Source organism: Halichoeres trimaculatus, unplaced genomic scaffold (genome assembly GCF_033239565.1).
Source record: "Halichoeres trimaculatus isolate MK-OKI-2021-1 unplaced genomic scaffold, fHalTri1.1 fHalTri1_scaffold_21, whole genome shotgun sequence".
Taxonomy (NCBI): domain Eukaryota; kingdom Metazoa; phylum Chordata; class Actinopteri; order Labriformes; family Labridae; genus Halichoeres; species Halichoeres trimaculatus.
Genome location: NW_027437199.1, coordinates 2,864,511 through 2,891,893, shown reverse-complemented (window position 1 = coordinate 2,891,893; position 27,383 = coordinate 2,864,511). Strand labels below are relative to the sequence as shown.

The 27,383-nt window shown below is 39.5% G+C and overlaps 2 protein-coding genes across 2 annotated transcripts; one reads left to right on the top strand and one right to left on the bottom strand.

The window, feature by feature from the left end:
• Nucleotides 1–962: 962 nt before the first annotated feature.
• LOC141810473 (cryptochrome-1-like) lies at nucleotides 963–19,280 on the top strand. Its single transcript, XM_074698068.1, has 14 exons — nucleotides 963–1,135; nucleotides 11,416–11,524; nucleotides 11,611–11,753; nucleotides 11,866–12,050; nucleotides 12,134–12,222; nucleotides 12,318–12,458; nucleotides 14,494–14,805; nucleotides 14,981–15,132; nucleotides 15,209–15,411; nucleotides 15,533–15,637; nucleotides 15,716–15,814; nucleotides 15,902–15,970; nucleotides 16,097–16,201; nucleotides 18,517–19,280. Exons 1-13 carry the CDS (start codon nucleotides 978–980, stop codon nucleotides 16,195–16,197), a joined length of 1,866 nt encoding a protein of 621 aa, XP_074554169.1. The 5' UTR covers nucleotides 963–977; the 3' UTR covers nucleotides 16,198–16,201; nucleotides 18,517–19,280.
• Nucleotides 19,281–22,206: 2,926 nt separating this feature from the next.
• Nucleotides 22,207–26,450, bottom strand: LOC141810648 (transcription termination factor 2, mitochondrial-like). The gene is made up of 2 exons (XM_074698376.1): nucleotides 26,320–26,450; nucleotides 22,207–24,341 (listed from the first exon to the last, which is right to left on the bottom strand). Exon 2 carries the CDS (start codon nucleotides 24,319–24,321, stop codon nucleotides 23,182–23,184), a length of 1,140 nt encoding a protein of 379 aa, XP_074554477.1. The 5' UTR covers nucleotides 24,322–24,341; nucleotides 26,320–26,450; the 3' UTR covers nucleotides 22,207–23,181.
• Between the last annotated feature and the right edge of the window lie 933 nt (nucleotides 26,451–27,383).

Here is a 27,383-nt window from a genome sequence, read left to right as displayed (position 1 = left end):
GGCTACAAATACATTTTCTTTAAGAGGTCTTTTCAGAGAGCCGAGCCGTAAGAACCAGCTCTCTATAAAGAGCCGGAATCCCCATCACCAAGCCGCTTTTAGGTCAGGGCTAGCACGCTGCAGAAACGTGACCACGCTGGGAAACGCTCTCAGCCTTCTCCACCAATCAGAACGCTCAGAGCTTCGTGCGTCTGCTGTGGGCGGAGCCACGGATGTAGGTGCGGCGAAGAGGTTGAGCTGCTAATCGTAGACGCTGAGGGAAAATTCTGTGATATATCCGCCCTGAACAAGTGCTTGGACTTGGATGAGTCGCTACACACGGAACGAAAACGGATTTATTCGAGCTAAGTGATTATTTAGGCTACGTTTAGTCGATTAATTTGATGATATTGAAGTCTGAATTTGTATTTACATAACCAGCTTTCTCGGTGGTCACATCAGTCGTGTTGCCACCGTGTCTTGTGGCCACTTGCATCGCCAGCCGGCTCAAATTACAGGCGAGTTAATTACACTGTGATTAAATCAGACTTGAATCATGTCTCAGAAGTGCGGGCCCACCATATCTTTCTAGTATTTGTACATTTATATATGCATTTATCAGGATTCAGAAAAACAAGTTATACAACAAGCAGCACCCGTGCCCAGAGCGACCCGGGTCCTAAAGCCCGCCGCGTTAGCTGCTGTCACATTGCCGGAGAGCGCGCTCTGTGTGCGGCCCAAATGGTTCAGCAGCACACGGTTTCTAAATACTTCGACATAATGGAAAAGGTTCTGTTAGAGCAAGGCTAATTATAGCGAGAGAAACCGATACGAGCTCTTTTTCTCCACACTTGGATTCCTCTTGGACTCATTTCTCCTTTTTTTACTTGGACCTACTTTTTTGAACACAGACACAGAATCGGATTTAAAGCGGAGTGAACGCACAAAGACTTTTTTCCTCATTTAAAAACAAGTAAAAGGACTCGTCCAGTTGAGTAATGGTCATAAATACGGTCCACTGGTTCAGGAAGGGCTTGCGGCTCCACGACAACCCGTCGCTCAAGGAATCTCTGCTGGGAGCGGATACAGTCCGCTGCGTCTACATCCTCGACCCCTGGTTCGCGGGATCTTCCAACGTTGGGATCAACAGGTGGAGGTGAGTGTCCAGGTGCTCCCTGCATGAAATGGTTCATTATGTCACCTTTAAATCCTGAGTTTTCTGGCTTGTTTTGATGAGCAGGTGACGTGTGTGGAGGTAATTAAATGATGCTTAATTATGAGGCCTATTATCGAAATAAAATGAAAAATACTTTATTTACCCCAAAGGGAAATTCAGGATTGTAGTAGTAATAACAATAATAAAAATGATAATATATAACATATATAATGTTATAAATGATAATATAATATTATTTATTTTTATAATTATTGTTTTTTTTATTTGTTTATTTATATTTGTTATATTTATTTTTATATTTATTAATATTATTAATAATAATAATATTATAATATTAATGTTATATTTGATATAATAATAATAATTATACAGTTATTTATTTATTTATTATTGTTATGTCTCCTGAAGTTCTTTACCTTTAAATATGCCAAAAATATTTTTATTTGGGTTTAGGTATAAAATCCAGATTTGGTACTTTCAGAAAGAAACAAACAACTTGTTTTAACTCAAACTTAATGCTGCAATAACTCAAAGTGTTGAGTTTTCAGTCATTTACTGACATTGATACCACATTTTACAGTCATTCAATCAATATTAGTGCAAATTATGGCTAATTTTTTGGAAAGAAATTCAGATAAGTTACCATAAGATGATTTCTGATCCATTATTTTATCCAAAACTTGACATTGTTCATTGTTTCATGCTGTATTATGAGGTGATGTTGACATTTTTGGGTGCAGATTCCTTGTTACTCAGACATTGATGCAGATTGTTAGCATATTTTATGCTACCACCAGCTTGGAGGAAAGAAATTGTCTTGTTTGGTCTTAATCTGAAGTTTTACCCCAATATTTTGGCTTAATTTGAACTAATTTTGATTTAATTACTATTAGGGCTGCAGCTATCGAATATTTTAGTATTCGAGTATTCTACTGAAAATCCCATCGATTAATCGATTAATCGGATGAAATACATTTTTTTTTTAGATTAAGAGCATTTATTTTTCAAATGAAAATTTTTCTCTTTAAGAAATATAATTTTCTGATACAGCATGTCAATAAGAGCACTTGCTTTGGTAGCTCCAGGATCTGTAAACACACTTTGACACATTTTTTGTGCCTTGTACACCTCATCAAATGTTGCGGACCCATTTCGTAGAATGACCCATTTGTCTCAAACTCCAGAAAAGAAGCTAGATTTGTTGCTAGTTGCTATTTTGTCTAAGAGGTAGCTTGAGGGGTTTGAAAGTCTCTTAATATGTCCTCAGCTCTATTTTTTTAAATTAAACGATTCCTCGAGGCGGAGAAAATTACTCGAGTATTTTTTGTAATCGAGTACCTCGAATCATTCGAGGAATCGTTTCAGCTCTAATTACTATAAAATTCGATATTTACGTCAGAAAAATGACTGAAACTTATATAATTTGTAATCAAAGTGGATCCAACATTACATCACAGCGTATCGTTGTATAAACGGTTCAGTTTTCACCCTCGTAATCATCATTAAATCAAACCCCAGATGCGTAATTGCACATATAAAACACATAATTTATGACAGAACGTCTCGTCCTCCTAGTGTCAGATGTTAAATCAGTAAACAGTACTTTGGCGTGACGTCCCCGGCTCTTTCCTAGACTGTAATCATTGTTAAAAAAAGTGTTTCAGTCTGCACGGGAGTTTTTTCTGAACCAGGTTATATCACAGCACATGTTCCCAGAGTCCAGGATCTCCCCTCAGACCACATTGTGCTCTGGTTTTCTTTATTATGGCAGCGCTCAGATGAATAATTAGTCCTTCCATCGGGATCACTGACTCTGTGGAAGAGATTTCCCGACCCATATTTGGGCGTCCTGCGATGGAAATGGTAAATTTCCATATCCCCGGCTTAATTAGTCTCCCACATTGGCTGATTGTTTGGTTAAAAATGAAAAATTACATTTCAAACACACAGAGCAGCTTTTCCTAACATCCAAAACACATCCTCACATTCATTGGCGGACACCGAGCGATGCATTATTTAATATTCAAGATTTTACATAACTGACATTCTCTGGAGTCCAGACAGTCGTGCAGCGTGCATGTGCCGGGGTCATGGTCTGAGCGCGGTGACACGGTTAAAGCGTTCAAAGTTTCCTGCTCATGTGACCGAGATAAGACGGAGAGCTGCGGCGTGTGGGGATGTTTCTGTCCCATGTTCGAGTCTTCCCCACTTTCTTTTTCTCTGTGACCCAGACTTTTATTTATTGGTCTCAGCTCGTGGCTTCTGGAAACTACCGTGCCCCGCCTGGCAGATTGAACAGTCACACACATGCAGCTCTTCCTGAGGAGTCTCCTTCATGTTTTTATTTCCTCTCCTGCTGCGCGCCCAGCGTCGGTGCCATGCCGTCACTGGGAGAGTAGGGCAGCAGCAGCAGCAGCAGCAGGCGCGCAGCCTGTTTATGGAGCATCCATGTTGTGCCTCCGCTGTTATGTAACAGCCGTCTGGAGTGACGTAGCGCTCACACACACATTCAACTCTCCGTGATTCGTTTGGTTTTGGGAGCACGGATCAGACGCTTCATCTCTTCGCTGCAGAGGAAAAAAAACTCTTCAAGCAGCCGTTCAACGCACGTTTCCCTCTGATCCCCCCGTGTTTCAAGCAGCAGGTTTCATTTCTGCGCAGTCAGCAAAGCAGCAGCTGATCAGGTTCAGGGAGGAAGTTCCTACATTTTTTTTTGACATGCTTGCATAACAGCGCCTGAAAATACAGAGAGGTGTTTGTGGTATGAAGCCCTCAGCCCCTGATGGAGGAAAGATAAAAACACCTGACAGTAAAAGTTACGAAACATGAAGTCACTGCTGCGTTATGATGATCCCCCACCTCTATGGAGACAAAATGATGAGTTTAATATTTGGTATTAATAAAATTTTGATGCGTTTCTGAATGAAAATTATCTGAGATGTCGATTACAGATCTGATTTTTTAGTGTTGAATTTCTGCCGATACTAAGTCCCGATAATCAGGTTAGCAGAAATAAACTTTGCTAACAGATAAGAAAGTTAAAATGTGCAGTTTTTGTTTCATTTTAACCATAAAGAATAGCAGAGATGTCCTGACGCCGATATATCGGTATCGGACGATATCTACTCATTAGCTCCTGGCCATTTTCAGAGCATCTTGAACGATCTTTCAAGACCCAAATAATCTTGTTTTCTCTGACTATGCAAACACTAACACTACCTAAGAAGAGTGGACTCTTTTATTTTATGTCTCTCTTCCTGTTTTTGATCCAAAAAACAGACAAAACCTACTTTTTGGTCGCGTTCATCTCAGACCCTCTCCATAGTCGCCTTTTTCACGATTGGGTCACTTTTTCTCTCTGAACTACCCCTACACATCATCTCATAATTTTTTTGTTTTTTTTTATAATATTGCTATCAGTAAATATTGGTATCCACCAAAATGTTTATATTGGTGCATTGCTAATCAAAACAAAACTTCTTTTGGTATTTTCTAGAGCTGAACAATTAATCGATTTAAAACTGATATCGCAATTTAGCGATAGCAAAGGCTGCAATTAAAAAAAAAGTTTCATTTTCACAGACCTGGAGGGAATATAGTAACTTGTACTTGTTCTTCCTTAAAACCAGCAAAAGTCAAAAGTTTTTTCTGGCAAAAAAAGCCCTGTGAGCTACAGAGCTCCATCCAGTGGAACGATTACGTCTAGCAGAGCTATACCACCTGTTAGCTTTATCCCGTATGGTTTGTTACTCTTTCTGCAATGTTCCTTTTTATTTTTCAATTAAAAAATGCAAAAAAGACTTGTTTAAATGTTAAAAGTATCCTTTGTTGTGTTAGTCATACCATGGAATGACTTAAAGCTTGTGTTTAGTGAACAATGCAGAAGATAAACACCCCCCAAAAAAAATTGCATGCTAAATCGCAATTTGGTCCAAAAAAATCGCAATTAGATTATTTTCCAAAAAATGTTCAGCCATAGTATTTTCTAAAGCCCTGTTTCCGCCAAGCAGTCCGGTTTGTATCAGTACAGTTTGGCTCGGTTAAGCCTGATCCTGTTTGCATTTCCACAGCCAACTGTGCCCCCTGGTGGTAGGTGGCATGTAAGCTGGATGCCGATAGCTGCATCAGTTAAATAACAGCAAGACACAGTGTCCCCCGCTAATAAATCCAACAAAGAAGAAAAATGAGACACAGAAACCAAAACCAGCGCCACCTTCTGGGTTCGGATCAGTTTAGTTTGGCACGCCAACAGAAGGATCCCAAAAAGTGGGACGGCTCGTTTTGGTTATTTGTGGATCTGAGCTTGATCCACATCTGAAAAGATGACTGAAATAAGCTGTTCTGTTGATTTCTTTTTTTGTTGTCGTTAAATATTTGGTGTTAATGTAGATAAAGCATAAACTTAGCATTCATTGCACATTCATTCTTCATTGATGCACATATGAGTTTTTATGTTTAAAGTAGAGATAGGTACCGAGTTAGGTTTTTTTTATATAGGTACCAACCAAAGTCTGTCAAAAGTACCGGGTACCAATTCATTTAAAATCTAAAGGTACCATGTTTTGGTACCTAAACGCATCCTTGGAGTGGAAGAGTAGGTGATTTTTCCATACTCTACATGAACACAGCATTATAAGGTCATATATTGAAGAATAAATATGTTAAATTGAAAAAAAAACTACATTTTATTATCTAAAAAAATGATATTTTTCACCACATAAACACAAAAAAAGTACCAAAAATTGGTACCATTAAGTACGGTACGATATTGGTACCGTACCGTTCAAATGTGAAAGGTACCCATCCCTGGTTTAGGTCTTCAGGGATTGGTGGTTAGCATCTTCTCACTCATGCTAGCTGTTATTGAGCGCTAACTGCCAATAAACGCTGATGCGTCAGTACGCCTAAATTATGAACAGACAAAGTTATAAAAGTGTTTTCTGGATGATTTCTGGAACATTCTCCGGACTCTAAGCCGTCTCTGTAAATGAAAACCTGGACTCTGCTGCGTCAGGAGAACTGCCAGTCCTTAACTCCCTGAAATGATGAGCGCTAATATTAGCTCTGAACATTTAATCCATGGCGGTCTGCGTTACGCTCTCAGAGGGACCGTGCAGCCTGCAGGAAGTGAAACGTTTGCAGAAGTTGACAGTTTCTGAAACCTGCTCAGGTCCTGGTTTTATCAGCTGGTTCAGGGACGGCGGCGAGCGGCTGCGTCCTCCATCCAGGGGAGTAAATCCTCAGAGCTGGATCAATGCCAAATGACATAATCACAATAACTTTTTCTCAAACCCCGGTTTCCTCGCCCGGCACAAGTAGGTCAGTGTGTTAGTAACAGGTTTCAGCCGTTGGTCTGTTTGACCCACTTCGACTCCTCTGGAGGAGACCACTATCTGTGGCCAGCAGCGAAACGTCTGCTTAATCCCAGCAAAGCTGCTTCCATCTGATATCTGTCTGCAGGCCGGACGGTTACAGGGCGACCTGTCAGCGCAGGAAGTTATTATTATCTCTCTATGACCAGATTTGGAAAACTAGAGGAAGAAAAACAGACTGGTGTGGATGTTTTCAGCGTCGCAGAGCAGTTTTATTATGTCAGATCCCCTGACAAAGGCAAAGCTTTTCTTTTCACATGGTCTGAGTTTATCACCGTCTGCTCCTAAAACTGAACTCAAAGGAAGAAAATTTTATACTTTACATTCAAGAAATCCAAAGACAAAAAGTGAGGCCTGGATTGCTTTAAAGAAGTCTTTGAACGTCCCAGCTCCTCTGATCACCTTCAGGTTTGACATTACCACAGACTCAGACCTTATGAGGTGAAAATTAAAGCACTAACTGTCGTTTTCATGTGCAACCAAGGATTGTACAAACAAAAACTGTTCTGTGATGCTCATAAATCCAGCTGCTGCCACTTCAGGGTCAACCCACTGCAAAAACTGAAACCTACGCATGTGTTTATGTCCTATTATTAGTCAAAATTGCCTCATTAGACTTAATTTGAGCTAAAAATCACCTGAGTCCAAAAAAGTCCAAAAAAATGTCTTATTCCAAGATATTTAAAGATTGAAATGACAAAAACCTAAACAAAGTACATTTATTTTTACCAAAATAATGTTGTTGTTTTTTTTTTACCTTTTACTAATGATTCAGGTGTAACTTTTGTTGCTCTATTTTTATTTTATTTTTATTTTTTTCGGGAGGGGGGGGTGTTTAATTTTAAATTTTAAATTTTTATAATTTTTTCATCATAATTATTTATTTATTATTATTATTTATTTATTTATTTATTTATATTTTTTTCGGGAGGGGGGGTGTTTAATTTTAAATTTTAAATTTTTATAATTTTTTCATCATTATTTATTTATTATTATTATTATTATTATTATTATTATTTTTATTTTTTTTGGGGGGGGGGGGAAGAGTGGATTTTTATCAAATAAATTCAATATATAGAATGCCAGTATTTTTGTATTTTCTTTAACAAAATAATGACCACTGTCTCTGTACTCGACAACAAAAATATAAATATAACATAATAAATCAAATTCCCATTATAAAATAATCAAATACATTGTTCCATCAACAATGCAAATAATTTGATAAATGCACAAAAATAACTTATAATTAATGAAAATGTTATAGAATAAGTAAAAAATAAATAATAAATTAAAATAACCAACTAAATTATAATGATGAAATTTAAAAAATAACCATCATAGTAAAAAAATGTTTAAAAATAATCAGAGTAATAATAAAAATAATAATAATAAAATTTAACAAATAAGTAACTAAACTATCAAACAATAATATTAATTAATTTTTAAAATATATATTTTAAGTATCAAATAAAAATAAAACTTTTTTTAACTAAATAAATTAACAAATTAATAATTAAATTCAAGAGAAGAGAGGGCTGGGCCTGTCTTAGGAAAGTCTGCTGATAAATGAGACTGTTTTCTGGACATGTCAGGTGCATATGGCTCACTTCAAGTCTGACAAAACTTATTTTTTTACTGAAATTAAAACACAAAACCCTCCTCCTGCTTTGTTTTATCGCGGTGTATCAAACATGGAGTCTCAGCAGCTGGTGTTTCAAGTGTTTCTGAACAGTTTTGTCTAATCCTTCAGCACATGTGAAGATAGAGCTAACTGCTTCTTTTGGGGTCACGGTCTGAGTTTGAACTAATCTTTGCCAAATCTGAAATCTTACTGAGTGTTTTCTCTTATTTTTAGTAAAAAAAATCTCTTATTTGACTCGATCTATGTCAGATTCACCTGATTAGTCCTGACAGAAGTCTCCTTTTAGACATAAACAGATGAGCGACCCTGAGATTGTCCTGTCGATTTCATCACTTCCAGCTGTGAGTGAACACTGTGTTTCTGTACACTGTGTTCATGGAGAGCTGACAGGAACATGTATTAAAAAACTCTTCATGGTGCAGGAAATAGTTCACCACCACTAAAAATGTTCTCTGTGGTTTTATTGTGCTGAGGAAAGATCTGCTCCTCGCCCTGTTTTCAACCGCTTCGTGGTCATATGTTACAGATATCTGTGTTATCTGAAGGAAACGAGAAAATAAAGTAGGCAGATTTCACCACTTTTTCCTAAAAAACGATGCTTTTATTTTGAAATTATTGAAGGCCAGTGATGAGTTGAACTGTGGAGGTGTGACCTCGCTCTGAATATTTATGAGTTTGACCATAAACCTGTAAAATGAAGGTTGAGTGACTTTTGACGTTGTTTATTTGAGAAAAAATCAGTTTTGGACTTTCTTTGAGGAGACAATCTCAGAAACGTTTTCCCTCGCTGCGTCTCTGCTCATGACACAGGAAGCGTCCACCTACGAGCTTCAGTACCTATAGCAACAGCGCGGGAAGCTCCACATTACTGCCGCTCCGCCCGTACGCGTGTGTGGACCTGTAGCGGCGATGTGTGCTCGGCCTCTCACACACGCTTTTCTTTTTATAGAGGAAACACACAAACGGCGGCTGAATAACAATGAGACGCACGTCGTCCTGAAAGAGAAACGCCGCCGAGGGTCGAGTGTGTTTGGCGTGCTCGCTGACGTCACACTCAGAGATGATTAAACTCATGTGGATGCAGGGTTGGTTGACTCATCTGCTGTCTGTGTGATTCAACGCCAAGGATGAGTGTGTGTGAGGAGTGTGTGTGGTGTGTGTGTGGACGGAGTACTCTTCCACTGAGCTCAGAAACGTGGCGTCTCATTCAGGGTTAAATTTGTCCATTTGAAGTGGAATAACAGCGTCAGGACGACACGGGGTGGTGGCGTTGTTGTGTCACTGTCGTATTGTTGGTCTCAGGGACAAATGTCATAACAGCTGAGACGACCCGGGTCAGGAGGTCTTACTCAGACTTTATGTAACGGACGTTTTGAGCTGCGAGGACCAAAAGAAAAGAGCTGAACACAGCTCGCAGTCTTTCTGGGTCACGTCTGATTTGACATTTCCTTTTTTACTCATCATCAAAACTTAAAAGAGAATTAAAAAATCTGAAGTATTAATGAACAGATTTCAGTTTTTCAGTGGATCATAACTCCTGAGATCCATTAATCCAGTCATGATCCAGCAGCTGTTCCCAAAGTGGCCGATAATTTGCATTTTGAAGCATATTGGCATCCGTTTTTAGAAAACTTGACTTCCTGTAAAACTTATGGAGTTATTTATTTTTTAAAGTTGTCATTTACTTTTATCAGACAGCTGCTGAGCCTGGGAGTCTTCAGAGTCTTCTTCTTTTTCTGAGTCTGAGTCTTGAGTCTTCTGAATCTGAGTCTTCTGAGTTTTCTTCTTCTGGGTCTGAGTCTTAAGTCTTGAGTCTTCCGAGTCCAAGTCTTTTGAGTCTTCTTTTTCTAGGTCTCAGCCTTCTTTTTCTGGGTCTGAGTCTTTGAAGTCTTTTTCTCCTTCTTCTGCTTCTTCTTCTTCTGAGTCTTTTGAGTCTTCCTCTGAGTCGGAGTCTTCTGAGTCTTCTTCTTTTGGGTCTGAGTCTGAGTCTTTTGAGTCCTATTTTCTGGGTCTGAGTCTTGAGTCTTCTTTTTCTGGGTTTGAGTCTTGAGTCTTCTTTTTCTGGGTTTGAGTCTCGAGTCTTCTGGGTCTGAGTCTTAGTTCTTATGAGTCTGAGTCTTAAGTCTGAAAAGTCGGAGTCTTTTGAGTGTTCTTTTTTCTGGGTTTGAGTCTTGAATCTTCTGGGTCTGAGTCTTGAGTCTTCAAAGTCTGAGTCCTTTGAGTGTTCTTTTTCTTGTTCTGAGTCTTGAGTCCTCTTCTTCTAAGTCTTCCCCCTTTTTCTTCTGAGTCTTTTGAGTCTTCCTCTGAGTCAGAGTCTTCAGAGTCTTCTTCTTTTGGGTCTAAGTCTTGGGTCTTTTGAGTGTTCTTCTTTCTGGGTTTGAGTCTAGAGTCCTCTGAGTCTGAGTCTTTTGAGTCTTATTTTCTAAGTCTGAGTCTTTTGAATCTTCTTTTTCTGGGTCTGAGTCTTGAGGTCTCTCAGTCTGAGTCCATTGAGGGTTCTTTTTCTGGGTCTAAGTGCTAAGTCCTCTTCTTCTGAGTCTTTTGAGTCTTCCTCTGAGTCAGAGTCTTCAGAGTCTTTTTCTTTTGGGTCTGAGTCTTGGGTGTTTTGAGTCTTCTTTTTCTGGATTTGAGTCTTGAGTCAGCTGGGTCTGAGTCTTGAGTCTTCTAAGTCTGAGTCTTCGGAGTCTTCTTCTTTTTCTGAGTCCAAGTCTTGAGTCTTCTGAATCTGAGTCTTGATTCTTATGACTCTGAGTCTTATGAGTCTGAGTCTTTCGAGTCTTTCTCTTTTTCTTCTCCTCTTTTTTCTTCTTTTGAGTTTTTTGAGTCTTTTTCTTTTTCTTTTTTTGCCTTAACTGAGTCTTCTGAGTTTGAGTCTGAATCTGAACGTAGTTCCTGTTTTTGTCATCCTCCTGAAAGAGCTGAAAACTCTGCTTCGAGCTGCAGAAGTGTCGGTCATAACGTAGGAATCAGACATGAGGAATCAAATCAAATCATGTTTTTTAAAGTAGGTCAGAGTCTGATTTTGTTCATTAACAGGAACAAACATTTGAATTTTTCCTTTGTAACACGTTCAAACTTTGAGCAGTTTCCTGTTTGTCAGCTTCTCGTTCTGTTCCTGAAAACCTTTTGTTTTTCTTTGCTTCGTATCAAACTGATGATTCATGTCGCAGGAAGCTCAACAAATCCAGAAATAATCAGTTTTCCCTGCTGATGTTATCAAACGTCTCTGTCTCCTCCTCCAGGTTCCTTCTGCAGAGTCTCGAGGACTTGGACTCCAGTCTCCGTAAGCTCAACTCCCGACTGTTTGTGATAAGAGGACAACCCACTGATGTTTTCCCCCGACTTTTCAAGGTGACACAGAGAGCGTTTGACATGTTAGGTGACCCGTGTTTGGTCCGCTCTGTCTCTGACCTGTGAGGGAAACTCTGTCTCTGCAGGAGTGGAAGATCTCCCGTCTGTCCTACGAGTACGACTCCGAGCCGTTCGGGAAGGAGCGGGATGCCGCCATCAAGAAGCTGGCCTGCGAGGCCGGGGTGGAGGTGACAGTTCGCATCTCACACACGCTCTATGACCTGGACAAGTGAGTAAACACACACACACACACACACACACACACACACACACACACACACACACACACACAGCCTCCCTCTGTGGACCAGGTCTTTGACTCTGTCTCTGAAACCCTGCAGGATCATAGAGTTGAACGGGGGTCAGTCCCCTCTCACCTACAAGCGGTTTCAGACCCTGATCAGCCGCATGGAGCCGGTGGAGCTCCCCGCAGAGTCCATCACGGGCGAGGTCATGGGGAAGTGCATGACGCCGCTGTCCGAAGACCACGACGACAAGTTCGGGGTCCCGTCTCTGGAGGAGCTGGGTGAGGAAACGGTCTGACGAAGTACTCAAACCTGATCTCATCCTGACTGGATCTTAACGTCTCTTTTTAACGCGCTCCTGCAGGTTTCGACACCGAAGGTTTGTCCTCGGCGGTGTGGCCAGGAGGAGAGACCGAAGCGCTCACACGACTGGAGCGACATCTGGAGAGGAAGGTCGGTGAAATTAGTAAAGAGGTCAAAGAGCTCATCAGAAAAAGCATGTCCCGTTTTTTTTAGTCTCCTGATGTCTGGTATTTTGTCACCATCAGGCGTGGGTCGCCAACTTCGAGCGCCCCAGAATGAACGCCAACTCTCTCCTGGCCAGCCCCACAGGCCTCAGCCCGTACCTGCGCTTCGGCTGCCTCTCCTGTCGCCTCTTCTACTTCAAGCTCACCGACCTGTACCGGAAGGTAAGCTCCCAAACGCCTCGGACCAGACCCCGGCTTGTTTCCTCACAGAGCATGAAACGTAATTTGAAGGAAATAACTCACTTTATTTCCTCCGGATGATTTAACTGTGGCTGCAGCGAGCAGCGAGCGGAGTCACATGACACGATGCAGAGGAGCTTAAAGTCGGTCTGAACCGTGTAATCTGATAGGAAAGATCAGGCTCTGAGCTTTTTCTCAGTATTTGTTCTGTGAGTAAAACACTTGAAGCTTCCAGGAAGACGTGCGTCCTCTCTCCTCCCACTGAAGGAAATGTCCTCTGGCTGCAGGAGTACACCAGGGGACAAAGGTTTGCACCAAAAAACACAGTTTGTAACTCAATAGCTTTAAAGTAGCTTTAAAAAAATAGTTTTTATTTTTCTAACAGAGGGCGTTGATCATTAAAGACACTGACACTAAATAAAATCCTGCGTTAACATTTTTTTAAACTAAATCTTCATCACATCTGTCATTAAAGCCTGACAAGAAAACTGAATCTACAAAAAGACTAATCTGGAAGAAAAAACAGATTTTATTTCTGTGTGGATGGATTCATTTAACTGACAATGTACCGGCTTGATATACATGCTTGATATGTCACAAGACAAAAGCAAACAAAATAAAATGATAAGTTGAGCGGCATAAGCAAAGTGTTCTCAAATTAAGGTATTTTTTAAATTATACTGGTGCAAAATTTAACTTGAATTATAAAAATTTCAGAAATTTTCCACATTTTTAAAATTTTTGCGTACTTTTTAAATTTCACAATTTTTGTGATTTAAAATTCAATTCTTTGCAAATTTGTTAAGTTTAAGAAATATCTGAAAAAAAATCATATTATTAAAATTTCTGAAATTTTTATTTTTTTTTTATAAAGAAGTTCATTTTCATTTTTTTTAATTCAATGATTTTAAAGCAATTCAAATTTCAGGAATTTTTGGCAAGTTTTACAAATTATTTGAGTTTCAGATTTTTTTTTGCATATTTCTTACATTTCAAAGTTTTTCCCTTTTTTTATTAAAAACTTCATGGAAATTTGTTAAGTTTTAGACATTTTTTTTTTAATTTAAAATTCTTACAATTTTAGAATTTGTTGTTTTTTTTTGCATTTTTTTATGAATTTCATTTTTTTCTTTATTTGTTTTTATTCAAAAGTTTTAAAACAATTTAAATTTCAGGAATATTTGGCTTTTTTTTTCAAATTATTTGAGTTTCAGATTTTTTTTTTTTTTTGCATAATGCTTAAATTTTAAAAATTTTGCGATTTTTTTATTTTATTCAAAAATTTTTGCTTATTCATTAAGTTTTAGAAAATTTTGAAGTTTTTGCAGTTTCTTTCAATTTTGGAATCTGGGGGAAATTAATGAGAAATAAAAAACCTAAGACATCATGTGCAATTTCATTAAAAAACTTCCCTCTTATATAATTATGCACCAGATTTTTTCTATATTTAGAATTTTATCCATTTTATAGTCTTTAATTCAAAGATTAAGTAGATTTTGTTGCTCCTGTGAGCTGATACGAAATGACTCCTATGAAAGCTCCATGAGGAAACAGTGAGTGGATAAAAACATCAGGTAGAGGACAGATACTCAGAGGAGAGATGTTTTTAGGGGACAAATCCTGCAGAGAAGGTTTAAACACACGAGTCGTTTGATGTTTCTTTGTGTCAGTGAAGCAGAAACCCTCCCAAACCAAAGACCAGCACACAGACCACTGAGGCTAAGACCTGGGTCACCATAGAGGATCCAGAAAACTCGGTCCAGATAATGATTTAATGTTTGAGGATTGATAATCATCAGAGTTTCTTTAGTTAATGTGACTGATTCACAGTAACAAACACTCGTGTCGTCATGATGGCGTCTGTTGTAGAGAGCTCTGAGCTCCTCCAGCTGTGTTCAGAGCTGAATGTAGCGCTGGCTCCCTCTAGTGGTCAGAAGCCGTTTGTTCAGGCTCCAATGATGCTAACTCCTGGATTCATGAGTAACCTTCTCTGTCTCCTCCTCTTCCTCGCCCTCAGGTGAAGAAGAACAGCTCCCCGCCTCTGTCGCTCTACGGCCAGCTCCTGTGGCGCGAGTTCTTCTACACGGCCGCCACCAACAACCCCTGCTTCGACAAGATGGAGAGCAACCCCATCTGCGTGCAGATCCCCTGGGACCGCAACGCCGAGGCACTGGCCAAGTGGGCGGAGGGGCGGACCGGCTTCCCGTGGATCGACGCCATCATGACGCAGCTGAGGCAGGAGGGGTGGATCCACCACCTGGCGCGGCACGCCGTGGCCTGTTTCCTGACCAGAGGAGACCTGTGGATCAGCTGGGAGGAGGGCATGAAGGTAGAGACACGCTCGACTTTAGAATCAGCTTAAGTTTCGTTTTCTTTTTACTGATTTTTCAGATATTAGTTTGACGTCACTTCACCGCCAATAAGTCTCTTTAAGGAGAGAAATGAAAGTAGAAACTGTGACGTTTGTGTCTGTATCTGATGTCTGACGTGAACCGTGTCTGCAGGTGTTCGAGGAGCTGCTCCTGGACGCCGACTGGAGCGTGAACGCCGGCAGCTGGATGTGGCTCTCCTGCAGCTCCTTCTTCCAGCAGTTCTTCCACTGCTACTGCCCCGTGGGCTTCGGACGACGCACGGACCCCAACGGAGACTACATCAGGTCGGTTTTCATCACCTGTGTTTTTTATGAGTAAACTCTCGTCACGCTCTTTAAACCTCCGTGTCTCTCCGCTCAGGCGCTACCTGCCCATCCTTCGAGGGTTTCCCGCCAAGTACATTTACGACCCCTGGAACGCCCCGGAGAGCGTGCAGAAAGCAGCGAAGTGCATCATCGGGGTGCATTACCCGAAGCCCATGGTGCACCACGCCGAGGCCAGCCGCCTCAACATCGAGAGGATGAAGCAGATCTACCAGCAGCTCTCCTGTTACAGAGGCCTCGGTAAGATCCTCTTAAAACTCTTACTTCAAACTTTTTGTTGGAGCTTAAAACCAAAACAGGAGACTGTGTTTCAGTAACTGTGCTCTTCATAAAGTTTCTGCTGTGTCTCCTCTGTCGTCAGGCCTTCTTGCCACAGTCCCGTCCAACCCAAACGGAAACACTGAGACGTCCTCCGAGGTCGTCGGATACTCTGCGAGCTCCACGCTCGAAACTCCAGCGTCCTCCGGTACGAAACTTTAAAACCTGCGTCAGACTGGATCCTCTGAAACGATGAAGTCCTGATCTTTGTCCCTCTCTCCTCCAGGCTACGAGCTGCCGGTCCAGGCGGAGGAGGAGTGGCAGAGCGGGGTCATGATGTACCTGCAGAGCGACCCTCAGACCGGCCTGGCAGCTCACCAGCAAAGTGGGTCCAGCTCCACTCGTCTGGTCCGTGCTCCAGTTTCACGCTCGTCACTAACCCCTGAATCTGTCCCGACCTCTGGTTTTTCAGGCACCAGTGCCGGCGTGATGTGTTATCCTCAGAGCTCTCAGCAGGTTCCTGGTCCGGCTCTGAAGAAAGGTAAAAATAAATCTTACTGTGGCGTAAAAGCTGCTGAGACGAAACATTCAGTCCGACCCATTATCATTAAAGAGTAATTTTCCCAGAATGCCGCAGTAATCGCGCTGTTTTCTTCTCTATTTTTAGGACCCGAGCACCACGGCAGCACTCAGACCAGCGGCAAACGGCACAGCGAGGATTCTGGGAACGGGAAAGGCTCCAAAGTCCTGAGACAGAGCAGCCACTAAAGAGGTCAGCCGGAGTTTGAACTTTAAACATTTTAATAAAAAAATAAAGATAGATCTGGACAGGTGAACAGGTGTGAGCTCAGCCTGTAAGAGGACGGAGATGTTACAGAGTTAAAACTATTAAAACTCACAAATGCATCCACTAAATGATGAAAGAGGAGCTACTTTTTAAAAAACGGTGCTCGAAAAATATGCAAAACAAGCCGACAGCTCCACTTTTTAATCATTTTCTTCCTTATTCAGTTAAGAAAAGTTAAGAAAAAATGTGCGTAAACTCATCCCGTGAGTTAAGATTTGATTGAAGAGAGTTTTTAATGCAAGACTAGAGGTGATTGAATCCTGCATGCTGTGAAATTTAAGGAAAAACAGACTGTAATGTATAAACGAGAGTGACTCCACAGGAAAAAAATGAAATCTTATCAAGTGTTTTTGTCTAATTTTCAGTAGAAAATGTTTTTTTAGATTAAATATGAGCCACATTCACCTGAGCAGTCCAGAAAAATGTCTCATTTCAAGTTATTTAAAGTTTCCTTCTATCAAGACATTTTTCTAGTTTTAAGCAAATTTTTGAGCAATTTTTTCTTCTTCCATTGGCAGATTTTTTTTGACTTGTAACAAATAATTCAGACCTCATTTTTGTCTCTAAACAATTTAAAAGAAGAAGTTTTTCTGGACTTAATAGGTGAATTTGGCTCATATAAAGTATAATAAGACAATTTAACTGAAAATAAAGCAAAAACACTTGTTGAGATTTCAGTTTTTGCAGTGTATTTGCACAATTTTGTCACATTTCATTTTAAGGGTTTTTTTCTCCAGTTTCTATTAATCCTTAAGTTTTCTTAAAGAAAAATGTTTTCATTTTTCTATTTTAAGACTTTTCCTGCAAATATATCATATTCATAACTTTGCATAAATTACACTGCAAAAGAACATAAATTGTATCAGGTGTTTTTGTCTAGTTTTTAGTAGAAAATATCTTTTAATTCTCAATATGAGCCACATTCACCTGACCAGTCCAGAAAAATGTTTTGTTTCAAGAATTTCTGTAACAAGTAACAAGTAACAAAAATCTGCTGATGAAACAAGAGAAAAGTATCTTTTGTTCAAACATTATTCTAGTTTCAAGTAAATTTTTGTCTTTAAATAACTTGAAATAAGACATTTTTTCTGGACCGATAAATTGAATGTGGCTCATATCAATTGTAATTGGACAATTTTTACTTAAAATGAGATAAAAACACTTGATAAGGTTTCCGTTTTTTTCAGTGTGTAACAGACAGAAGAATAAAGCTTTAATCTGTAATGCTACACTGTAAAAAAAACTTTAATCTTATCAAGTGTTTTTCTCTTATTTTCAGTAGAAAATGTCTTTTTTAGACTGAATATGAGCCACATTCACCTGACCAGTCCAGAAAAATGTCTTATTTCAAGTTATTTAAAGATAAAAATGAGGTCTGAATCCACCAATGTAACAAGAGTAAAGTTTCTTCTGTTAAGACATTATTTTAGTTTTGAGCAAATTTTCCTTTTTCAATTTTGTCTTTAAATAACTTTAAACAAGACATTTTTCTGGTTTTTGATATAGAATCTCATTTAGAATATAATTGAATAGAATAGAAAAGAAAATACTTTATTAAACCCTGAGGGGAAATTCAGGAGGAGTCACAGCAGCAATCAAGAAAACCAAAGTAAGAAAGTGTATGTTGCTGGGTTAGCATGGCTAGCTCGTCCATCTTATTGGAGATAGATCTTACGTTCCCAATAACGATGGATGGAAGGACAGGTCCATGTCGTCACTTCTTAGCTCACACCTGTGAACCAGCACCTTGTTCTCCTCAGCTTGTGGGGAAACATCCGGCCTAGCACCAGTTAGCGTTGACATGCTACAGGCTGCTAACAGTTGATTTCACATGTAAACAATGCAGCCATGGTTACATGTAGGATCTCCAGACAAACACAGGAGCAAAAATAGTCAAAACATCACTGAAGCCACAAAAAGTTTGGAGTCCATGACCAACAAATGAGCCATACAAATGCTAAGATGACGAAAAAGAGATTAAAAAAAAAAACAAGAAACGAACAAAGAAGAGAGAGCTGCAGCAACAGGGCGGCACCCTATATCAAGTCTAATAAGAGAAAAACACTTGATAAGATTTCATGTTTTTGCAGTGTTATATTAGAAGTTTTACGGTAATTCATAGGACTTGAAATTCAGTAAAAACCTGACTCTGCTTCTGTTTTTAAGGCTTGAGTTGAATTAATATCTCAGAGGTTTTGTTTCTGACGCCATCTTTGTTTCCTGTCTTCTCTCCTCCTCAGGAGCGTCTCCAGCGCCTCCTTGTGTCTCCAGCTCGCCCCGACATGGACGCTAAGACTTTTTGTTACAGCACCTCTTCGTTGCATGAGCACACCTTCAGAAGGACCCTAAACACACACACATACACACACACAAACACACACACTATCTGGACTGTATATTCTCATTCGGACTGCGCGGCCTGCTGCGGCGGCGGCCGTCACACTGTGCTCGTGGTTGGACAAAAAGTGTTGTGTATATAAAGAATTTGCTAATTTCTCTCACATACAAACCTGTACATATTTGAATATTGTATGTGTGTTTTCTCTCTTTGTGTAGCCATAGACCCATTGATATATTTTTGATATGACAAATCATCGTGGATGGATCTTTCTCTTTTGGAGACTTTTCAATAATAAATAAAAAAAAAAGTGAAAGCATTTATAGACCGTCCATGAAAACAGGATAATAATCGTGTATCTATAACAAACTACAGCCGCCTGTCTGCTCGTTTACTTCCCAGTTTTCTTTTCTGAGCCATCTGACGTATCTATGACCAGACGTGTTTGACCATTTCCTCGCTCTGTCTCCGTGCTCGTTTCGATCCTCCTAACTGTAGCGGTGGTTTCAGTTTGACGTTATCGGCCCAGCTGTCGCCCGTGTTGATGGTTATTGAGAAAAGGCGACTTCATATCAAGCCCCTCCCCCTTCCTCCTCTCTGTATAATCCCTAATAAATGTACCACTGGAGAGATCGGCTTCACCTGCTTCTGTTTCTTCTCAGTGTGCTCGTTTGATTAAAACTGGTTTAAATACACAAACTCTCAGTCTCTGTTTTTATTCACCCTAAATGTTGGAAATTTAATCCTGCTCATCTGTTCTCATTCATTAACGACGTCTCCACCCAAGGTAAGGTTAAAAAAAGGAAAAAAGGACTACGTTTTCTTTTTCTGTCAGACATTTATCCCTATGGTTACAGGATTTTAACCAATCAGAAGCAAGTATCAAACACAGCTAAAGATGAAGAAAATACATCAGGATGTCAGTGTGTTTTAAACGTAACGTCAAAAACAAAATGTTGATTCATCCTCTGGATTAGTGCAGGTGGAGTTTAAGCTAATAAAATTTAGATATTCTGACTTTTATATTCAGAGTTTTGACGTTAATACCAAAATTATGGAGTCAGAATGAAAATAAAATGATAATTAATAAAAGAAAGCAGCTTCTACCAGCCTTAGCTTGTAGAGTTAAGGCTATGTAGCTAGCTCTTGTGTCTTTTTGATGTGGTAAAACATAAAAGGTGAGGAGGAAATGGAGTTTAGAGGGATTTTATGGACAGTAGATGAAAGACAATGAAACAAGATCCCCTTAATTTTTTTTTTTTTAATTTAAAGGTCCCATATTATGCAAAAATCACTTTATTAAGTCTTTTAGTGAAATTTGTGGGTCTTTGTTTTTCCTCCCAGCCCCAAAAATGTGACATTCAATGACCTTCAAACCTGTTCTTAGTAGAGCTTGTTAATGTAAAATCCTGACCTAAAACCAGCTGTTTGGATTTTGGGGATTTGCCGACGTCAGCGATTCCCTTTTTTGACCAGAGGAGAAGAGCCATCACTGCTCTGTTTTTGGCTGTAATCAGCCACATAGTTCCATGCTCAAGCTTCCCATCTCAGAAGAAGACAGACTAAGTGTCTAGAGTTCATTTATCAGGAAATGTTCCAGCTACACTCAGGAAAACTGTGCATGTGTGTGCTAGTCACTTCACGGCCGACTGCTTTTCCAACTTTGGACAGTCCAACAGAGGGCTAGTGAATAGACTGGTCCTGAATCCAGGCGCATTACCAACCATCCTCCAACAAACCTGGGACCCTGGAAATGTGAGTATTTTAAATGCTGTGTGCTGTGGAGCAGATGGAAGAGCTTTTCCTCAGTGTCCCCCCTGTCTCTGTGTTAGCTTCAGGATGCTAACTTTAGCTGCTGTTAGCCTGTTGTTTTAGCCTGTAATGTTACGGTAAAGGAGCTTCTCTGTTTTCTAAACATTGTGCACTCGGAGCTCGTGGCGCCGCTCTCAGTGACGTGGAAGAGCGGGGCGGTATCAGCGGTGGCTCATTTACATATGAAGGCCACGCCCACTAAATCAGAGCGTTCTGAACAGAGGGGCTATGAGAGCCTGGAAACAATGCTGCTGTGCTTGATTTATTGGCTTTTTGGACCAAAACATGTTACTACCATTTCATGAAGACATCAATGATCCAGATTAAACTGCAGAAAAGGAGCAGGATATGAGAGCTTTAATGATACACGCCGTACCTCAAGATGAGTGAGTCAACTGGGTCAACAAAATCCACGTTGGGTGTTAGAAAACCAGGGTACTCTGATGACAAGTGGGCGACTGGAAATTTCATTGTCTGGTTTTTTTTATTTTACAAGATTATTGTTATTAATTTACTTCTGTTTTAATTTGGTAGAATGTAACCTAAGTACAAACCTGACATTACACCCTCTGTTACAGTAGGTGGCAGTATACACCTTTATTTTGGGTCATGATTCACCAATATCTTGAGAAAAGAAGGAAAAGTTTTGCCCGGAAAGTTTTAAAGTGAAACTCACAGATAAACTTGCTGCATCACTCTGCTTTTGTTTCTAAAAGAAAGACTCATCTTCTGATAAAAAAAACAGCAAATATCAAAATGTATCACTTCATTTATTAATCATCCTTGAGTTCATTTACCACAATCATTCATCACAGTAGTCAAACAGAGTAGACGGACACTCAGGCAGCTGTTGGTGCTCGTCTCAGGCCTCGTTTTTCCAGTGTTTGTAAAGAAAGGTGAGCAGAGGCCGTGGAAGCTCATGAAGTTCAGCCTTTAGCTCAGAAACCTTCAGATCTTATGTTTCGGCTGTTTCTCAGTTTGTTGTCATGGACTGGAAGACAAAAAGGAAGCAGATAAAACCAACGAACTGTTCAGCTGTGAGAGTCATCAGGAAGTAAAAAAGCCTCATTAACATCCACCAAACCTGTGAATTATAAACCATCTGTGTTTCAGTAAACTGTGTTTTCCATGTTTCATCTCAATAATGATTATTAAAAACCTGTTACATCACATCAAACACTGTCGCATGTATTTCAGCTGAACCTGAACACCACCGTTCAACTCACTGAACGTGTTGTTAGTCGTATAAATACTTATGTTTATATATGTGTACAAAGTAGTGTGTTTACCTCGCAGCGTTTGTTGAACTTGTTTGTTAGCCGCGTCAATGCAAGCGTTAAAAAACTGGAGTCATGTTATGCGAGTGCTTAACCTGCAGCTAAAAACCACCGTCACTGTCAATAAATCTGTCAATACAAGTATTTTATCAACTCATCTCTTCAAGTTTTTCATTCACTGATGCATATTACATCTGTCGTATCAAATACAGCACTGTGCTGTTTTTATAACAGTCGTCATATTTTGGCTAAAGCTTTGGCAGAAGACAATCTACAACAACCTCAACACTGCAGAAAACTGGAATCTTATAAAGTGTTTTTGTCTTATTTTCAGAAGAAAATGTCTTTTCAGACTTAACATGAGCCACAGTCACCTGACCAGTCCAGAAAAATCTTATTTTAATTTATTTAAAGACAAAAATGAGGTCTGAATTGCTTATTTTTGCCTCTAAATAACCTGAAATAAGACATTTTCTGGATTTGTCAGGTGAATATGGCTCAGATTGAGTCTTAAAAGACTTTTTCTTCTTAAAAAAAAGACAAAAAAAACTTGATAAAGTTTCAGTTTGTTGCATTGAATGATCTTCATGAGGAGAGACGAGCTGCAAATGCAGAAAGAAGTGCAACATCAGAAAAGTTCTGTACGTTAAATACACGCCACCGAAAATAGGGATGTCCCGATCTGTATATACCGTACATAGTATTATTTTTTATTAGTATTTATTATTTATCAGATCTATAATATTTTTTAAAACAAATGGTAAATGAATCTGTGCTCGATTAGTCTCCCCAACGGGCGCAAGATGACGTAACGGTCGTGCTGCTCTGAATTAAAATTGAATTTTAAAACTGAATCTGCTTTTTGTGAATTAAAATTGAATTCTGTGTTTTTGAATTTTAAGTTTTAAAAAAAGTTAAATTAAAGTTTAAAAAGAGTTGAATTTTCATAGGCAAAATACAAAATACAAATTCAAATTAAAAAAATAAATTAAATTTCAAAACATTAAATTCCATTACGCATCATGCTTTTTCAAATTCAATATTTTAAATCAAATTCAGTTTCTGATGGTACAAATTTAACCTCATACTATTGGCTGAAGGTTGTAAATTGGAGCAGAATGTGGAGCTTAAAGCTGATCCGGACTTGGTATCAAATTAGTATCAGGATTTGGCCAAAAACACAGATGATACAAACCCAAAACCTCACAAAACCAGAAACCATCAACTATAAACTCTGTAGACCAGCAGAGGGCGCTACAGCTTCATAATCTGACCTAATGAAACATGTTTTATTCCTCCTTTGTACGATCTGAGAATGTGCGGCACGTTTCTCCTCATGAAGGGCTTAAAACCCTAATTTAAAAGAACTCAAACTGCATCACTTCTTCGTTTTTTTGCATCGAGATGAAGCCGTGAACCTTTTTCCACAGACTTTTAATTTCCCGCAGAAACTCTGTGAATCAGACTGATTTGATCAGTTACTCCTCTGCAGATCTGAGGGGAGCCACGGGGTTGAACAGCGGTCTCTGCTGCCTGAGCTGCAGCTTCCCGTAAATCATCTCAAAGTCTTTCTTAGTCCCGGTGATAACGTCCAAGCTCCCGGAGCACACGTCGTACCCGTACGACGCCAGCTTCTGGATGCGATAAAGAACGATTTGCGTCGTAAGCTCCAGCACGTTTGGAGACTCCTTCACCTGCTCCATGGTCATCCCAGCATCCATCAGTCCCTGGAAGCGCCCGGCCAGCGTCGGCAGCGAGTAGTATAAGATCGCCGGGCAGCGGATGATGATTTCTTTGAGTTCGTCTTTGGAGCAGGAGAGGACTCCTTCAACGTATCCGAGCGCGTGCCGCATGTTCTCCGGCTGCAGCTCGGCGATGGACGCTCGGAGGCTGGAGACCAGGTGGAGCAGCTCCTCTGTGGTGAACCCCTGCTCCCTCAGGAAGCCCAGACTGTCCCTCCAGGCCTCGGCGGGGCGCAGCAGGATGTACGGGTTCTGGCTGAGCAGCTTCTGCAGCCACAGCCGCAGGTTCCCCTCATCCCCGCCCAGGTCCAGGTACGTCTCCCTCAGGGTGTGGATCACCTCCTGGTTCCTCTCCACGGGCCGGCTGAAGCTCTGCGGGGCGCTCGCCATCAGCTTCCCGATGATCCTCTTGCTGAGGCGCAGGCGCTGGAGGTAGAGGATGTTGGCCTGCTGGTTGCTGTGGTGAGTCAACGTGAAGAACGACGCGGGGAACTTCTCGATGATGCTCACCAGCTCTCGTTTGTTGGGACAGACGGTCACCCAGAGGTCTCGCTGTGCGGCGACGTCCTCAGGGAGACACAGGACGGCCTCAGGGTGCGTCTCCAGGATGCGGGCGATGACCGTGGAGTCCGCCCCCATGCCCCGCAGCAGGTCGGCGGTCTCAGACACGTACGCAGAGCTCTCAGAAAGAACCCAGGGCTTGAACTTTCGCACCTTCCTGATGTCCACAGAGAGGTCGTAGAGGGAGTCCACCGTGTGCTGGTTCTCCTGGCGTCTGCTGGGAGACGGCACCGTGGAGGCGGACGCAGAGGGAGGCAGGAGGAGCCTCATCCTCTGACAGTAGGTGCACAGGGAGGCGGTGGTGACTCGGAGCATCGTGACAGACTGAAGTGGATCTGCAGAGACGGAGAGGTGACGTGAGGACAACAAACAGGACTGTGAGCGGACAGAAATGAGTCAGACTGTCGACCTTTTTCTCTGCTCTACAAAGACCACACAGAAAACGTCCAGCTCAGACTGAAACTACAACAAACAGGCTCTCAGTCAGGAAATAATACGCCTTCAGAGACATTCAGTTTAAAACTAACCCATTTAAAAAAGATCAAAAAGAAGAAGAAAGAAAAGTTTCCTAATCCAGATAGAGAAAAATGATCTTGTAAAAGATAATATTGGAAAAAAAATTAATTGATATCACCACAAGTGTTTTTCTTCTTCTCCTGTCCTGCCTGAAAAAATTCAGGTTAGAAATTAAACTTCTTTGAAAACAAAATGTAGTTTTTTATTTTTAGACTCACTTCTCTGCACTGAAACTAAACATAAAGAAAAAAATATCTTTTTATCAAATGAAGGCCAACAGTGAGGACAGTTAATAGGGGTGGGGAAAAAATGTTGTGTCAAGATTTTTTGTTTAAGAATTTTATATTATGATATTTTTTGTTCAAAAATTGTTTTGTTTTGTTTTTTCCAAATTTTAATCCTTCATTTTAGTTTTTGTCTATGAGCTGGGTTGGAAAAAGTTAGGATGTCAGATTCCTGAATAAATCTTAAAAACTGACTCACATGTGATGTGCAGTTTTTGGGAAAATATGGCTCCTGATGTAGCCTGTAGACATCATCATCATCATCATCTTCATTCAACTTTTTCCCATGGTCTGTTTTTAAAAAAGCAAACCATTTTTTTGTTTGTTTTGTTGTTGTTTTTTTATTATTATTTTTGTTATTAAATTATTTGTTTATTTTATTTATTTATCTATTTATTTGTATATTTATTTATTTTGTTTTATCTTATTTTTGCCTAATCTTTGTAAGTAATCCCCCAGGCTGTACATAAAAATTAAGGTCCAAATGAAAAATTGAAAAAAAAAAAAAAAAGCAACCAAAAAAACCTCAAAAAATAAATAAATAAATAAATAAATTGAATCACGAGAAAAGCGTATCATCCCAGCCCTATCAGTAAGTGTATAACTAAAACAAGGGGGTAGTTAAGTAATTAATGACAAGCCCCTCATACAACCCCCACTTATAAAGTAATTTTAAAAACTAATTTCTTTATCCTTAATATTGTCACGGCTTGGTGTATTATAATATTGTAACTTAAGTAACAATATTATACAATTATACAATAATTATTATGTTATATCATTTTTTTTTATTATATATATTAAATTATACAATATTAGTTCATGCGAAGAGTGCTTCAAAACACATTCAAAACTATTATTTAAGTAAAGTTTTACCAGTTAAAATCTGAAACAGTATCAATACAATTATAATAAAACATAATGTCCCATTTTTCGAGTCAACAGCACATCACTTCAATTTTAACCATCAGCCAAAATTACAACAGACCTGTCTTGCTGCATTTTTCCATGAGGATTTGCAAATTTTGAACATAAATGCATTTTTTCATGGTTTTTCAAAATAAAAGCATCAAATATCCTATAAATTGTTCACGCTAGACTTTAAAATCCCGATGTAGTGTTTTTTTTTTTCTTAAAAATATGCTTTTTGTATTTTTGTGGAGCAACATAGCTGCAAGAACCGCATCACTGACTCAAAGTTATCAACCTGTGAGTTGTTATTTAATGCAGAGCTTCAGTAATTCACCTTCCTGTGTGATGAATTATCGAGTTTTACCCCAAAAAGCTGAGATAACGACTGTTCTGTGTGGGAACAAAACGAGAGAACACTCTGTCCTGACAGCTGCATGTGATAGCACATATGAACATGTATATTAACAGGCTGCGTTCAACGTCACACCGAGTCTGACAACTACACACGGCGCGAGACACAAACACGGAACCGTTTGAGCGGGAAAACACATGAAATGAGTTTTGTTTCTTTTTACAGGAATTATAAATCAGTTTGTCTTACCAGGGTCCAGGTCCTGTGTCCGACAGAGTACGTTTGTAACACACCCACCGTTCAGCTTTCATAACATGACACAGGCAGAGGGGCGGAGTCAGAGCGGCGACGCTTGAGTGTACGGGAGGCCAAGAGGGACAGAATTTAAGAAGCGCGTCATGATTCAGAGCCAATCCAAAAGCAAAAAAACAAACAAAAAATGCCTCAAATACATAATTTAGCTGTTAAGTATGAGCTTAGACAACAACATGTGTTTACAAAACCAACCTGTCCTCTGTCGTTATCAATGGAAGCAAATACAGACATAATTACTGGAATTTAATATCTGAAAAAATAATAATACATAATAAAACAATAATATATAGATAATAATACATAATGAAATAATAATATCTGAATTATTTTTCTAAATAAATTTACTTCTTACCAAATTTAGACCCAAAATTCAAGATTCATCATAACTCAACAACAAAAAGGTTTGGGTCGCTTAAATTCAATTTGTCAAATTCAGATCCAAAATTGTAAGTTAAAAAATTCAGATCGCAGCATCAAGGCTACCCAGGACAGGAAAGGCAATATATTGTTTTGACACAAATAAAAGAAACGTTTTTTTTCTTTAAATATAATCTTAACATTAAGATCTGTGTTTCAAATACTATTTTAAATTGGTGATTTTTTTTATCTAAATTTTTTAAAAGGTAAATTCAGGAAAATAAATTCAAATACATGGTTTTCATTGCAAAATAATTCAATGCCATGAATCCAGTATTGTTTTTATTTTTTAGTATTTATTAATTATGTCTCTCATCTGCTTCCGTCTCACCTCAGCGATATTGTCACAACAAAATAAGTGACAAACAGATCAAACATTTTCTGTTTGTATTTTTATACATCCAGTTTAACCCTTGTTTGTGTTTGATTTTTTACTGTAATTTATGAAACATACAGTTGTAAATGGTGATTTATTTTGTGAGGCTTTTTGAGATCTTTTAATTGGGAATCATGGATCTGGAAAAAAAAAATTGTTAACTCTTTGAGTTGGGTGGAAATAATCTGTATGTTCTCTGATAGTC